This window comes from Ciconia boyciana, chromosome 2, assembly GCF_034638445.1.
Source record: "Ciconia boyciana chromosome 2, ASM3463844v1, whole genome shotgun sequence".
Lineage (NCBI taxonomy): Eukaryota > Metazoa > Chordata > Aves > Ciconiiformes > Ciconiidae > Ciconia > Ciconia boyciana.
Window position 1 is genome coordinate 79,468,705 of NC_132935.1, and position 17,322 is coordinate 79,486,026.

General features: G+C 40.0%; 1 protein-coding gene across 2 annotated transcripts in view; it reads right to left on the minus strand.

Annotated features, from left to right (window-relative positions):
• SEMA5A (semaphorin 5A) overlaps window positions 1-17,322 on the minus strand; it is a 354,266-nt gene that overhangs the window by 242,052 nt on the left and 94,892 nt on the right. For both annotated transcript variants that reach the window (XM_072853077.1, XM_072853078.1), the window contains exon 3: window positions 7,345-7,543. In XM_072853077.1, coding sequence (XP_072709178.1) covers window positions 7,345-7,489 — 145 coding nt within the window. In that variant the 5' untranslated portion in view covers window positions 7,490-7,543. The remainder of the gene's footprint in view (window positions 1-7,344; window positions 7,544-17,322) is intronic.

The following is a 17,322-nucleotide window of genomic DNA, read 5'->3' on the forward strand; positions in this document are numbered from 1 at the left end:
GCTCCAAACTTCCACATTAGGGCAACAGGGAAGAAATCAGCCATGGAAAGGCTCTGGAAGGGCTCATAGGACATGTCTGTGCAGCTCACTAGCCATCGCCGCCACTGCTGATTTTCAATTATCAGAAACTTATTAAAATTATTAACGTTCTATGATGTTAGCACTTGGCTGGGATGCCAAAAGAACTGTAAATCAATGCTTGCTTTAAAACATGATCACTTCAAAAAAAAAAAAAAAAAAAAAAGAAGTTAGCCGGTATGCAAGTACTTTGTTTAGAGAATTCAGTCCTTGCCATACCCTGTTTTTTACAGGAATGCACACCAAAGATACTGGGTGATTCAGGGAAATAGGAAGGGGATAGTATTCTTCAGTCTTCAAAGCTATAATTTTTAAAATTAACTGTAAGCAGTTGAAAGTTGCCATTCCCCAGCAGGCGCTTAGTCTCCTATACAAAAATGAAGGCAAACCTGATTCCATACAAAAAATATACAACTGGTGGAGGACTTATTTTCCTCCTTAAGAGGTGCTGGTTCTTCGCAGGGTAGTACAAGCAATCTCGTAGTCCTATCATCTAGACAAAGCAAAGTTGCAATATCTAGCAATCAACTTTTCTTCACTGACGAATCATCTTTATTTAAAGAAAAACCCAAAAGAGGATAGGGGATGGAAAGCAATACACTTCAATCATACTGCTGAAGCTGGCAGGAGGTCTTTAAAGTGTATTTTTGAAAACCAGTAGAAAGAGAAGGAAAAAGCAATAAAAACTGAGCAGCTTAGTAGACTACTATTAGTTTAAACATTAGCGTGCAGCAAGATTAGGGGAAAGAGAAGAGAGTACAAATAAAAAAAAGTTCATACACCATGTATCCTTCTTCATTCAGCCCACATGTTATTTCCTCTTGGCACATGTTAAGTGCATACACTCCATATACAAATCACACGATAAAATGAGCAGAGTGATGTACTCAGTCTATATTACTTAGACAAACATCAAGTGAGGGAATTCTGTGGTGGTTAGACAATAAGGTTAGGAAAATATATTTCTTAGGATTCCCAAACCAAGGAATCAAAAAAATAACGATGCTATTTTTCTCTTCTGGTTAACCTTAAGTACAAATGAAGGGTTCACATTAATTTCTTCTATGGATTGAGACGTGTTACTTTTGAGCATGTTTATTCAACAGATAACATCTTTACAGCACATCATGTATTTAAAACATCACTAAATACAGCTTCTAAAATTATGTCAACTGATGCTTTTTTGTTGAGACAGCACAACCTTAAATTCTGATTACTTTATGGGAGCATAAAAAAGTGAGATTGGCCCCAGAGCAGATGATCTCACCTGTACCCTCAACATCAATTAAGTCAAGTTCACAACTGCATTTTATTTCTGATAGAAAAGCCTAAAAAATTCACCTTTACATAGGTAAACTGCAGGACAGTCGATACTTATAACTTCACACCTGAAATTGCAGTTGGGTCAATTTTTTTTCCAGCTTACTCTCATATACCGCTAAGCAGTTGGGATGGCCCCTTCAGTTCTACCTCATGGATGGGGTCTGCCTACAGCATGAGTCTTCAGCTGAGTGTGCGAGTTTTGACAGGTCTGATAGTTTCAAAGTTCAGCAAATGTGGGGGGGAAAACAAGGTGCCACTGTAACTACTTTTACACTTTTTATTTTTTTTAATCAGTAATAAAATATCAGCTCCATCTACCACAGAGGTTCTGTAGAGCAGGTGGCTAAGTGCTTTGAAACCTATGGAAATATTTAGACAAACGTTACACTACTCAACTGGTTTGCTTTGTTTTTTGAGTAAAAATAGTTCAACTTTTATAAACAGTCATTGTTTCTCATAGGCATCTTATTTTTCTAAACACTGTTTGCCTATGATTTACCCCTCACTGTTCCTACCCAGAGGAAATTTGGTTTCCACAGCCTTTTCTAACTATTTAGGTTAAACACATCCCTTTACTATATTACAAGTGTGTGTTTTCCAAGAAGTTGACCATCAGTTAACCCTAATACACTTTACAGAGCTAACATTTCATACCTATATGCAAATGAAAGCATATCCAGATTAAAAAAAATAATAAAAATGACAATTGTAAGGCTCTATCTTTAATGACCAGCTTATTTCAGCCTTTTTTCTTTCTTAATTGTTATTTCAAGCATAAATATACTTATTTACACATTGTAAACATATGGAAACATATGCAGAGACCAATAATCTCACACTATGAGCCTCTGTGTGTCCATTCTGTCACCTGCACCTTGTTTCCTTGCACCCAATTCTGTAAGTTGCACACAATTTTTAACCTCTTGACTCTTAACACCCCTATTGGACTTACGCTAGCATAGCTGATGAATCCTCTCAGTACATGCATGTAACTTATACAGACAGATTTAAAAAAAAAATTATTTTTTTTTTTAAAGTCTGAATTTCAACAGACTAGCACACCTTTGCACATCTGGAGGCAGACTCCTCTTTGGAAAGAAAGGAACTTAAAGGAGGGATGATGCATCATCACAGTTAGTCCCACCACATAAAACACTGAACTGCAGGCTACCAGGCTGATCCTGTCAATCCATCTCATACTTAGAGGTCTGCTTTTATATAAATCTGATCTCTGTGATAGTTCCTACCAACTTTAAATAATGAGAAAAAGAAATTTCCAGCTTCCAGGGAAGACACTAAGTGTTTTATTCTAGTCTAGGGAAGACCTATGACAACAGATTTTAGAGCTGAAACATTTTCAGATCTACAGTAGACTTTCTAATTTATTATAGTTTCTGGGAGAGAGAAAAAGGTGAGTTATGCATTCCTAACACTAAATATGCAGATAAACAAATTACAACATGATTGTAACTACATAAAATGAAAGAGATTTTTAGATCATGTCAAAAATCCTTTGAAAGTGCACACATCTCCCCTGTTTCTGCAAATTCTCTTTCCTATTCCACCAGCAAACAAAGTACTTGAGTAAAGGTCCTCCACTGGTCGGTGAAATTCTTGCCATTTGATATCAGGAGATATATCACAGTCTTTTAGCTAAAACTATTTAGCTGGGAAAATCAGTGATAGAAATAGTATATGCCTCTCTACAAAAGGTAGCTTGACAGGATCATCACCTAAGTGAGCAGTTTTTGATGGGCAGTGGGAAAGAAAGTAAGCTCCTTCAGGAGATACACTCCCTTTCCATATTTCACCAGGACAGCTCCTGGGGACTAACTTTTCTTTTTATTAGTTTTTTGCAGCTGTTCATCCATACGCTACACCAGACTTTCACTCCATTAGTTTTATTTAATAGTTTATACTCCATCTACCATGCCTCTCAAAAGGAAGACAAATCAAGTAAGTACATTACTATTTTGGCATACCAGAAACTACCAAAAAAGGCTTTAGTCAGTTATAAATAAAACAAAAGAGTTGATATATCTGTAAAGGTAGTACGGAGTTTACAAGCTTTAAAGTACCTACCACTCAATACCACTCAGCCTTGGCTGATGTTCAACATCCCACACAGCATTTAGCTCTGGTGGATCTAATATTATTATAAGATGACTTTACAGAATAAGGGTATTAATGCAGCATTCAAATTAAAGGTTTCATAGCTGTTTAAGAATTGATTTCAGGACTCTGTGTTGGTCTAGCAGCACTAATAATATCAATAGATACAGAGGGCATTTTCCTATAGGCATTCATGAAGTCAGTAAATGCTGCAGGAAGAATACAGAAATCGGGAAGAGGGCTGGTTGAATCCTGCCAACTCCTACTGCAGGATTCATTCACAGAGTAGCTCTTCTCACACACATCTTTTTTTATACTTTGATACCCCAAGTAGTCCATTCCTAACATACAGGTTCAAAGACAAACCTCTCAGTCAGCTTTTCCTTTGGTCTCGTACCTTCTGGTTTCCCTTACCTAGCAGTCCTGCAACTACAAGTCAACTGCTGTGTGCCCACACCAGTTATGTTACCTAGCTATCACACACTGTATACTGCATTGCAAATATGTTTCTACATGTACTTTCTCAGATTTACTGATGATTCCCAACATATTATTGTGGTGAGTATGAACTACAGCTTGTCAGAATATTTTTAACTGAAGGAAAACTTTTTCAAGATATGTCAGTTCATAAAAGCGAAGGTATGTCATGGATACATACTGATTAATGATATTTTTACCACAAAGCTCAAGAGGGAGTCTGGCACTGAAAATCCTACTAAATCTCATATTAACAATCTCACAATAAATGCTTCTATATAATTGTATTTCCCACATATATTTACAGCAAAAATGAATTGCTCTTGTTCAGTAAACTCTAACTGTGACACTATCTCTGGCTACATCAAATGATGCAACTGAAACAAGATGACAGAGGAGGTCTCTGTCCCCAGAAAGCCTTAGCATAGTAACTTAGAACTGGAAGGACATCACTGGAAATTAAATATGACAGAGAACAATAACGGTCTAAAAGGTGGTATCGGGCTAAATTCAAGCTACTCTCCTAAATGTTGGCTGAATCAGATTCATAAACCAACACATTTTTAATCAACTTTTAGCATGTGGTTCTGGTAATGAGTCTCAATGTCCTGAGATTGAGAGCTGAGATTGAGTTAATTTTCTTTAGAGTGGGTGGTATGGGGCTATGTTTTGGATTTGTGCTGAAAACAGTGTTGATAATACAGAGATGTTTTAGTTGTTGCTGCACTAGCCAAGGACTTTTCAGCTTCCCATGCTCTGCCAGGTGCAGAAGAAGCTGGGAGGGGACACAGCCAGGACAGTTGATCCAAACTGACCAAAGGGCTATTCCATACCACATGACGTCATGCTCAGCATATAAAGCTGGGGAAGAAGAAGGAAGGGGGGACATTAGGAGTGATGGCGTTTGTCTTCCCAAGTAACCATTACGCGTGATGGAGCCCTGCTTTCCTGGAGATGGCTGAACACCTGCCTGCCCACGGGAAGTAGTGAATGAATTCCTTGCTTTGCTTTGCTTGCGTGTGTGGCTTTTGCTTTACCTATTAAACTGTCTTTATCTCAACCCTTGAGTTTTCTTACTTTTGCTCTTCCGATTCTCTCCCCCATCCCACCAGGGGGGAGTGAGCGAGCGGCTGTGTGGTGCTTAGTTGCCGGCTGGGGCTAAACCACGACACTCAATTATTTGCTTTTACAGTTCCATATACCAAAAAAAAAGTACATGCAGTGATCCCTTAGTTTGTGAAATTAAGCAGTTAAGTGCCAGAATTTTAACTGTGCTACTTTAATTTACAACATTGTGTGTGCGTGTTATGAAAAATAACATTTTTTAACTAAATTATACACACAACATGAATACCAAGAAAACCAGATATTTCATCAGAATAAATCATACTATTTAGTCCATCAATAAATGAGAGATAAAGGTCCGTCCTTCGCAATAGACTGATGGTTTGCAGTTCCCAGGTACAGAATGTAACTACTTTCTCCAATGTACTGGAGAAAGGGACAGCTGGCACTATTACTCTTATTAAACCATTAAAATGCCAGAACAAAAATACCTTCTGTAGAAAACACAACATTATTTTCTCTAACTTTATGAAAAGAATGGAAACAAATATTTTTTCAATTAAAATTCAATAAATCCTAATTCATTGGAACAAAAAAATTACGCATGTGCTTTCTTAGAAAAACAGGAGGAATGCAATATGTAATATAATACGTCTTAATCCCTACATACTCATAGCTCCAAATTATTTGGAACTTGTTCTAAGTTGCGACACTAATGGAAAAATCTCAATTCAAATAAATAAAAAAGTCAGATAAGTTATTAAGTGCCTCAGGTTTTTACAAACATCCGCCAAGTGTTCTTTGCTTTGCTCCAACTGTTCCTCAGCAGTTCACCCCAATACTCAAGACGACAACCACATGTATGAAGAGACTGGCTTGGCGAAGCAAGGAATTCATGGTGGAGCTCCAATGCAAAAAGGCTGTATGTACAAGGTGTAAGCAGGGACAAGGTGATCAAGGAGGAATTTAGAAACACCACATGGGCATGTAAGGATTGTGTCAGGTTAAACAAAGTTCAATGGGAGTTAAGACTTGCATGGAATGTCAAGGGCAACAAGAGCAGCTTCTACTGCTACAATAGCAATGAAAGGTCGAACAGGGAAAATATAAGCCTGTTGCTCAATTGGGCAAGTGATCTAGTGCCAGCAGACACAGATGATGCTGAGGGACTTTGTTTCAGTCTTCATCAACAAGGTTTCAAAGGCATCTGGTGTTTAGCAAAGGGGTCCAAGAACTACCAGCAGTAGATGTGGCCTGAGTCAGGGATGACTTGCAAGATCTCAACCTATATAAATCCATGGGATCAGACAAGCTGCATCCACAGACACCGAGGTAACTGGCCACTCTTCATCTCTGAGAAGTCACAGAGATGAAAGAAGGTCCTCAGTAACTGCAGGAAAACAAATGTGGGAACTACAGGACAGTCAATCTCACTTAAGTTCCTGGGAAAGTTATGGAGTTAGTCCTCCTGGAATGCACTTTTCTGGACATATGGAGGAGAAGAAGGTGACTGAGAAGAGTCAGTATGGATTTGCCAACGCTAAATCATTCTTGACCAACCCAATTGCCTTCTATAATAAAATGAGTAGTTTTAATGATGAGGGGAAAGCAGGGGATGTCATTTATCTCAAGGCTTTCAACACTGTCTCACTGCAAGTTAGGATGTTACAGTCTGTCTCTTCAGGTGGGCAACCAGATGTCTAAAAAGCCAGTTGGATGATCAAGCCCAGAGAGTAAATGTTTAATGGACCTTACTCCACCATGAGGCCGGTAACAAGTGAAATATCACACGGGTTGATCCTGGGACCTGTCCTGTTTAACACCTTAATCAACGACCAAGGGGAGGCAACAGAGTACAGCCTGTAAAGTTTGCAGGTAACACCAAATTCAGAGAAACAGCTGATAAACTTGAGGGCAGGGCTGCTGTCCAGAGCGACCTAGATGGACTGGAGGAATGGGCCAGGACCAACCTCTTGAAATTAAGTGTACACATGCAGAGTCCTGCACCTGGAAAGAACAACCCCATGCAACAGTACAGGCTGGTTTTAATCACAGAGGAAAATAAGTCACCCACCTTTAAATGACACATTCAGCACCAAATTGTGAACAAACTTTGCAAGCCAATTTAACTTGTCTGGAATACAGTCCAGGTTACTATATAACAGCACTGAATGCACTTTTTTTTTTTTCATACCATTATCATTATATATTAAAACCAGAAGTTTCCGTGAAGAGATTACACAATCCTTAGCCTACTTCTGGAAAAGTTTTTTTGTGCTTACCCCTTACCTTTGTATGCAATAACTGGGTGCTCAGCTCTGTGGCAGTGGGTATCTTCTGTTGTTGTTGGCTCCAGTATTCCTAATACCCCAAGTCCTGCCAACAGCAGTGTGAGGAGGCAGCTTCCTTTCATGGTGGTCATGCTGTCCTCCATAGCAGTCACTTCTTTTAACTGGCTACTCTTCTTGCACTCATGTGGGAAAAGCACCTGAGAATTCAAAGAAACTTACTCAAGCACAAGAGCAAACCACAGAAAAAATTATACAATTTTTGATGCTTAAAACAAAACAAAACATCATTGCTTTCTGTCTGTGTAGCATACTTTTGAGGAGTCAAATACTATCAGCTGCTCCTCTAATTTCTTCATAAACTTATCATCAGTTACACAATTTAGGAAAACCCATTTCTTTTATCACTCAGCAAGATTCAAAAACTGTTATTCATTCCTCCTCTCTTCTACTTTAAAGTTTCATTTTGTAATGTGTGTGGGGAAAATAATGTTCTGCAAAATTTTTTAATTTTTTTTTTTTTCAGATAAAGCATGTGTATCTAAATCTATATTCCACGTTCACTTGGATCCACTGCCCCTCGCTCTGCTTTCCTCACAAAGGAAAGAGTGCTTTGATTCCTTGCGAGTATAAGGTAGGAAAGTAATTGCTCCTTCACATTACTGACTGTTTTGACAAAACAACAGCCCTAGAGCATGTATTTTTTGCCTATCCGTAGAGTATGTGCAGCACAGCACAGCAAGCGGTAGGACAAGGTTCACCTCAATGCTCTGACAACATACTTTTGCTTTACAGGAGGGAGGGTCACTGATTCTGACATTGGCTTAATCCCTACCCGTTTGCCAAGACTGACGACAAGGTTGCATATTGCAGATTCTAATGCTGAAGACCCTTTTCTACTAAAATCTAGACATCAATCAAAGATGTAATAGTTTTCATTCAGTACCAGAATAAAGTTGAAGTTTCAACTCCCTGATTTTTTGAAACATCCAATAACCAGACACTTATTTTATAAGTACCAGAATATTCACAGTGTCAATACCACTTTAGATCCAACCCAATTCCTTTAGCTTCATCATAACATCCCAAGTAGTAACAACCTAATGCTGCGACCCAAAAAACTTTTGCCACTAGCAGCTTTACTGAGTCCCACAAGCTTGCGTGCTGATAGCACACAGTTATGAGATATCACTGCCTTTCGGGGGGGAAGACTGGAGATTTGAGACAACTCCATAATGGCAGAAATGTCATTCTGCTAATTAATGGAGCAAGTCAGGAAAAAATAATCAGCAATATTGACTTCTAAATACATTTGATCTCAATGAACTGCAGTATGCTGTTTAATAAGGTGGAAACTTTCTCTTTGTGCAAAATAAATATCCTAAACACGTGAAACAAAGGGCTGTTAATTAAAAGATACTCCACAGTAAGACCAGTGTGTTTTAAAAGCTACACTCAGAAAGCAGAATGGGTAGTAAACATTGCTCCGTAACATTACTGTAGCACTAGCCATCATAAGATGAACTGCTCTTCTCTTGCCACTTTATTTTGCTGTCTTTAGAAGCCTTCCAGCTTAGACCTGGACTCATCTAATCCTCATTAATTTAAACTAAAATAAATAGATCAAAGACATAATACATCTGGGTGGTACATAAATTTAATAGTAAATTTTAGCTTCTCTGCTAAATTCGCTTATGTTTCAGAAAAAAAGGGGGGGAAGCTTCTAGGCAGTTAAATTCATATTCCTACCTTTCTAAGTAGTATATCTTATGATGTTATGTTCCAATACGAATCTGTCCCCATAAATTGCTTGTGGCTCACAGCAGGCAGTATCTGCTTATAGAAATTCTGCGCCCTCACATATATAGGAGCATAAAGCGCCTGTTCCAATGGTTTGGTAGTTCATTTTCTGCAGGGGTGACATTTTGAGCATTATGCACTATTCTTATCCAAATTCAACCAGTTTATGTGGGTTATATCATAGCTAATGGATATTACTAACTTACAGATCATACAAGTACATTACTAACAGCTAGTTCTAATTCAGGTTTCTGTAAGATTATGTATGTGTATTTAGGAAGCAAAATGAAGGACAGATACCACATCACAGACTCTCAAAAGCTGTTTTTCTTGCACACAGTACAGCAGCAGGTATTCCAACACCTAGGAATATGGTACTTTCACATTAAAGAAATACAAACTTTATTTCTTTTAATTTGTAAAGTCTCAGAAATACCCATAAAAGTGTGAATATAATGGACAGAAATTAAACAAGAATAAAATGAAACATTTGTATTGGAAGCTCAGCCTTCTCTGTCTCCCTGGCTGTAAATGAAGCTCCATGGTCTTTATATGACCAGGCTCTTATATCCCAGCCAAGTTTCAAAAAACAGCTCTACCCAGGACACAACAAAAAGAGAATCCTGTTTCTCCAGAAAGAAAGAAAAGGACCAGTACTTTTCATCCAGATACTGAATCTGTACATATTTATGGATGCCGTGGTTTCCATTACAAAAAGGATACTAACTTTAATGGGATTAATCCTGGTATTAATAAGGACTAAGATGTAAATGTTGACAGGTCTGATGTCTTGTATCCTGCAGGTATCGAGAGGATTTCTCCCCACCTATCCCCTGTGTGCAGAACTTGGTAACAGAAGCAAAGATTCCTTCACAACAATACCTTTCCTCAGCCTCTAAATCCAAACAGCATCCTCTGGAAGGACAGGCTACCTACACACCATAGTTGGTCTCTGACATAGTTGTTTACACGTGTAGTCAAGCTGTGGGAGAATTTTGGGGCCAAAGAATTTTCTTCCTACCTAGCTGAACTCCTTCTCTCGCTGCATGTATCTCACATAGTAAAAATGGAGGCAGGAAACACTCCTTTCTCTCAATCAGAATACCCAAAGACAAGGTTAGACTTTGAAGGAGAGACAAAGAAGGATGCGAATGCACTTCTGATAAATCTCAGAGAAAAACAGTATCAGTTTAAGTTTCTCTCTCTTTCGACCTCTACCTGTTCAAATGTATTGTCCTCTTTTATTAAGTGTATTAATTGTTTTAGATGTATTAATTTAAATGTATTACATACATTGCAGGGAACTGCAAGCAGAAGCTTACTTGAAACTACTCAGAGGAGAGTCTTCAGAGACCCTAATCAAACGAGAGAACAGTAAATCAAGGCAGCAGATAGAAACCTCATCGCAAGTTCTCGCATGAGGAAAGGACAAGCTTTAATTCAGCTGAGCAACTGGAAGGAACAGGAACTCACTATCCACTTCATTACACTATGGTATGCATAGAAGGAGAAAGAAAAAGGAGTATGAAGACTGCACCTAATACACTGCTAAAGCAAAAAAAATAAAAATAAAAAAAACAAACCAACCAACAAAAAAAAACCCAAAAAATCCTCAACCAACCAAAAAACCAAAACATGTGAACAAAAACCAACACCCACCCCCAAGAACCAAAAAACCCACAGACCTCGAAACCCAAAAAAAACCAAAAAAACCCCAACAAACAAAACACACACCTTCAACACGTACCCACAGCATGAACAGATGGACACCTTAGAAAAGCTGTCAAAACCAAATCCTTTTCCACAGAATTTGCAGGGGTTAGATTGCTCCCTCCTTCGCACCCTTGAGTAAGGATCGCCGCACAAGTTCCATCTCTGCCTGAGATACCGGCTGTAAGAGAGAGCCTGTGCAGGCAGCACCTGAACTCCGTACCCACGCAGCTCTGAAACGCTGCAACTGAGAGTCAGAAGTCTTGAAGAAGGCAAAGGAGTCTTTCCTGAAACAGGCCCTTCTCCTTACTGAAAGTGCAACTGCTGTGCCAAGAAGTGATAGTTACCCTGGAGCGTAAGACACAAAAGCCAAGAGAACACTAGACATGAAAAGTTGAGGCTAGTTTCCTTGATTTCTGTATAAGCTCCATATGCAAATCTCTCTCAACAATGAAATATAATGGTCAAGTCAAAACTCTTTAAAACATGTCCATAATAGTGACACTGACCATCTTTTTAACTATTGCTATACATTTGGGTTTTATTTCTATATGTAAAGGGTCTTGCGCACTTACTCTCTCCCTCATTCAGTTTGTTTTTGATCTAGCTTGCCTAGAAGAAATATAAAGATGAATGAGGCCCATTAGGTAAAGGTATTATTTTTTACAAATGTAGTGTTTCGTTTCTCCATCAACAGTATTTGATGAGGGGAAAAAAAAATAGCAATTCAAGATTTTCCATTTTAGCTGAGCCAACAAAAGATACTTATTGCTAAAGGGAAAAAGGGTGAACAGCTAAGCATGCAAGGCATGTAACTGCTACTGCCAGGTCCAAGCAGATTCATTTAGAGACTATTCCCTCCAGGCACTGAAGTCATATATTCAAAATGAAATAATCAGGATGACAATATTTCTAGATCAGTTAAAATCCACCATGTTGGAACTACAACTTACCTCTGAATTATAAAGTACATTTTCTTTTGTTTGATTAAAATAAACTGCTGTATAAAAAAGAGAGTTGCCACACTAACTGCAGCTGTCCAGCAACAAAGATGCTTTCAAATAATTATCTTTGCTGATTCTGTAAGTATAAGTTTAACCGCACTTTGAGTGAATGATGAAGTGATCTTATGTCAATATGTGTATACAAAGAGCAGAGTCTGACACGGTTAAAAGATGCCTGTTTCAGGCATGTACCTAGTTCTAGGTACATGCAACCCCAGCAGGTCTGGGGTTTCTTTACATGCACACCAGTGTCTACTCTTGCAGATGCTGCTCATGTAACTTGCTGTGGGAGGCTCATTCCACTTCCCCTGGGCGCTTCGCTCCACTTCTTGGTTTGCAAAATGGTAAAAGTTTGATAAAAATTTACTCATGCTAACTAACTACTCTGGATAACATGCATCTTTGTGCACAAGCATGAATCTGAAAAAAAGTACTTGTCTAATGAAACAGACTATACAATGTATGGGTTCATTAGAACAAAATTATGAATCCAGAGAAAGATGTTGTCCCATATTGCTACTATACGCACTTTAAAATAGTTAGTAATAATAATTTCATCTTTGGTCGTGTCAATTTTATTAAAAATACCTAGTTTGTCTACTGTACTGCTAGCGGCACCTTTTTACAATTTATTAAAAGAATAGAACATTTTCTTGCTGCTGCAAGTGATGAGCCGACAGGGAGAATTGTTGTTTCCTCTTTAGCAAAAAAAGCCCACACTGTTGTGTATTGCTAGTAAGCATACGGACAAATCGGGAAAAAGGGTATCAGCAGTCATATGGTCATAAAACTGGAATACATGAACACCCCTACAATGTAGCTCAGTGCCTTTTTCTGTAATGGCTCTTGATTTTTTAAAGCCAAACTCCTCAAATTCATACAAATCATCTGAGAGGAAGATTGCTAGAGAAAGGAATATGTAAAAAAGACCCTGTCATCACACCTACCAAAAAATCTAGCTAAATTCTCAGGCAATGAGTATGCTCTCAATTCCCAGTCCTGGCAACACCACTAATGACAAGCCCTGAAGCCCAGAAGGAAAAAAGGATGGAGGCAGAGGCAGGGGGCATCAGGAGCATTGCTTCAGTCTAAAATAACAGTGCTCCCCTCTCCTCCAGTGAAAAATGTGAATATTGTGTGTCAAAGACATTCACATTTCACTTTTTCCACAAATGAACTCTGATTTTTTTTTAGTCACCCTTCTAATAATAATAATATATAGACACAAGGTGAATAAATATCAAAACTCATTTAAATCTTGTTTCCAAAAAAACCAACCACTTGTTTTTACTATAGTGATTAATCCTGTTCCCCTGTCAAATGCACGAATAAAAGCTATACCTCTTTATAATATAATTACTTTGAAATACATCCCTTGCTCAGTACAGCTTTAGAAAAACAATTTGTATATCACTCAGATACACAATTAGATTAGAGCAATAGCTCAAAGATCACCTCATTAAACATCAAGATGAGACTAGAGGCTACAGACCTTCTTCAGTGAAATAATCCAGCCGTACACTATCGTGTCTCATCACTGGGCCCAGCAATGCAGACCGTTTGCTATGCAGCAGAGTAGCATATCTAATTTGTATTCTCATGAAGTGACAGTCAGCTTCAATTAACAAACTGATTACCGAGTTCCTTCAACTTTTTTTTTAATATTGCCATTCATTTCTGCAGTGGCATGAATTTTAAGATCTGCAAGAGGCAGTCACCCATCAGCTGTCATTGACTAACACAGTCAAAAATCAATCCTTAAATTCATAGTGACATCCTGCCAAAAGTCTGCTAATATCTGTAGCTGATGGTGACAACTCATAAAAAAAGAATCTGTCATCAAACTAGTTCTCCAGCGCTGCTCAAAGAGCTGCGATACTTGTGCTTTCCGCAAAGGAAGCACTGCTTCAGTAACAGTGGCCCCAGCGAAGCAAGTTCTCATTGATCACGTCGTGGGCATGTCTGCCTCATCAGTGGGGCATAGCACCAGTGGACCACAGCTTCCTCGAGCAAGCACCAGCCGACCCAGCAGGTCCACACAGAAGAGCACCGCAAGCAGCTTAGAGCTAAGAATATAAAGGTAGTCAAATCAGCACAGCCTAGGCCCAAGTTCCAGCAAAATCTCAGCTCTTTTTTTCAAATCCCTTTTTCTCTTAGCTATCCCTTAGCTCCTTGGCCTTTCTGGTATCCTCCCAAGCCCCAGATTCCCATTTCTAGTGTCCTTCCCCCCACAGCCAGTCTCCTGGTCCCGTCACCAGAGCACCTTCCCCCATGCGTTGCCTGGGACATCCACTGAACCGTGATCCTCAGTCGGGCCATCAGAAGTCAGCGCGAGGCAGCGGAGAGAGGGATTCTCCTCCTCAGACACACTATAAAGCCAGCACAGTTTTTCCTTTCCAAAATAACTTCAACAGAAAAACAAAATAGTAATCATTGTTCGCAAATAAAGGTCTGAAAAGTGGAGAAAGTTGGAAGGAAAATCAGAGGAAGTTTAACAGCCAAAGGAAAAGCATGAAGTGAGAGCAAATGAGCCAGGAGAGGGCAGGACTGTCGGCTAGTGCAGGAAAAAGAAATGGGGAGGGAAGAACTGTAGCAATTCAGGTACCTACACACACATCTTATCTTACGCATTTTATCTTCTCCTTTCTCTCTATACCGCACTTGCCTGCTCCTTTTCCAGTTGGTACTTTTCCTGGCAAACCAAACACATTTTCTTAGGGCCCAAAAGATGGTCAACACCATCAACATGGCATACAACACAAGCTGTTCTGTAATAAACTTCCAGGTGTTGTGAGTAATAGCAGTTCAGTAGACAGTTCTTACCACAGGATCCTGTTAATTTCAACATAGCTTCAAAATGGGATTGGGCAGATCCTCAGAAAAAGGATGCACTGATGGTTATGAAATACCTAGACACTGCCATCTTGCAGTCTGAAATTCAGGAACTTCCTCAGCCTGACACTGCAACTATAGTCAGGAAAAGTCCTACTAGCTGCTTGCTGGGGTCTTACCCTCTTCCTCAAGACACAGGCTGTTTGCTCCTGACAGAGAAAAGATGCTGGTCTGGATGCACTTCTGACCAAGCACAGCCATTCGTTCCCATGTTCTGCAAAGATCTGAGCTCTGCATTGCACGACATTCGTTGGTTGTATTTTATTCACTTGTATTGCCGTACAGTACATACAAGTCTGTATTTACGAGTTATTCATAAAGCCTAGTGAAAAGTGAACATACGTATCTGACTGTAAGACAAGGAAAATCTATTGCACAGCTTTTTACAAAGCATGTACTACAGTACATGAGTTGTGATCACAAAGAGAAACAACATCCAGAACAGCCAGCCCACAGCATTTTTTCTTTCATGTTCCCTCACCCATCCAGTAGGAAGCCCTACGGTTTGGAAAGAGATCTGTCTCCTGCTTACAGCTGAGTCAGCAAAGACCTCAACTTCAACAGAAATATGTAGTCATTAACTGGACTTCCTTCCAAACTGTCACAAAACATGACATAAATTACATTTCAAAAGTTTCTTTCAATTTATTCAGCGATGTTATTAGTGGCCCTCACAAATATGGTTTCCAAATATCCCTGGCACACTCTTGAGAGATGAAATATAATATATAAAGCTGTGGACAACAATTTTTAAAGCAACATGTACTTTCAGAGACCTAGCAATGCTGCTCCTGAATGAACATGCTATATTACATATTTCTACACCTCAGTAAATGAAAATTATTTGTGAAAAATCTTATTTACCCATTAAACCTAAATATAATAGAAGTATGCTGGTGTGGTGGGTTGACCCTGGCTGGATGCCAGGTGCCCACCAAAGCTGCTCTGTCACTCCCCTCCTCAGCTGGGCAGGGGAGAGAAAATATAACGAAAAGCTCGTGGGTCGAGATAAGGACAGGGAGAGATCACTCAGCAATTACAGTCACAGGCAAAACAGACTCAACATGGGGAAATTAATCTAATGTATTACCAATCAAATCAGAGTAGGATAATGAGAAATAAAAAACAAATTTTAAAACACCTTCCCCCCACTCCTCCCTTCTTCCCTGGCTCAACTTCACTCCTGAATTCTCTATCTCCTCCCCCGAGCAGCACAGGGGGACGGGGAATGGGGGTTGCGGTCAGTGCATCACACGTTGTCTCTGCCGCTCCTTCCTCCTCGAGGGGAGGACTCCTCACACTCTTCCCCTGCTCCAGCGTGGGGTCCCACCCACGGGAGACAGTCCTCCATTAACTGCTCCAACGCCAGTCTTTCCCATGGGCTGCAGTTCTCATGAACTGCTCCAGCGTGGGTCCCTTCCACAGGGCGCAGTCCTTCAGGAACAGACTGCTCCAGCGTGGGTCCCCCACGAGGTCATAAGCCCTGCCAGCAAACCTGCTCCAGCGTGGGCTCCTCTCTCCATGGGTCCACAGGTCCTGCCAGGAGCCTGCTCCAGCATGGGCTTCCCATGGGCTTCCCATGGGGTCACAGCCTCCTTTGGGTGCATCCACCTGCTCTGGCGTGGGGTCCTCCATGGGCTGCAGGTGGATATCTGCTCCACCGTTAACCTCCATGGGCTGCAGGGCACAGCCTGCCTCACCATGGTCTTCACCATGGGCTGCAGGGGAATCTCTGCTCCAGCACCTGGAGCACCTCCTCCCCCTCCTTCTTCACTGACCTTGGTGCCTGCAGAGTTGTTCCTCTCGCATATTCTCACTCCTCTCTTCGGCTGCAGTTGTGCAGGGTTTTTCCCCCCTTCTTAAATATGTTATCACAGAGGCGCTACCACCATCACTGATGGGCTCGGCCTTGGCCAGCAGTGGGTCCGTCTTGGAGCCAGCTGGCATTGGCTCTATCGGACATGGGGGAAGCCTCTGGCATCTTCCCACAGAAGCCACCCCTGCAGCCCCCCCACTAACAAAACCTTGCCATGCAAACCAAATACAACTAGTCCACCTCATTCAAAAGGGATTAATAAGAAAAACAATGACCAGACAATTAAAGTATTTTTAACACTTATTTTCATCATATTTGTTAGCAAATGCAGTCTCAGTTTATGGCATTGTTTTTTTTCCTTTGTTTTAAACTATGTAATTATATTGATTTCATAAAACTAATTACATATTTTTTTAGAAGGGCAAAGAAAAATGTTTCAGTCTAGAGGGGAACTACTGCAATGATGACATTTCCTGAACAGCCTTCAAACTCTATTCTTCCCTAGCTTTACTGTTAACCTACTTTTTGTAATCTTCTGCTAAAAAAGCATCTGTGCTCCCTGTATAATAAGGGGCTCACAAAAAAAGTGAATATTGAAATTTCACCAGGGGGAATTAGGAATCTGTGCAGGACCAGAGTCACAACTACAAGTAAAGCTGTGACTATTACTTTGCATTAACAATGTACTGAAACTTCACAATATATGAAACAAAAAGTACTCTTAAATTACGAAAGTTCATGCTTTGAAAGCTGGCCA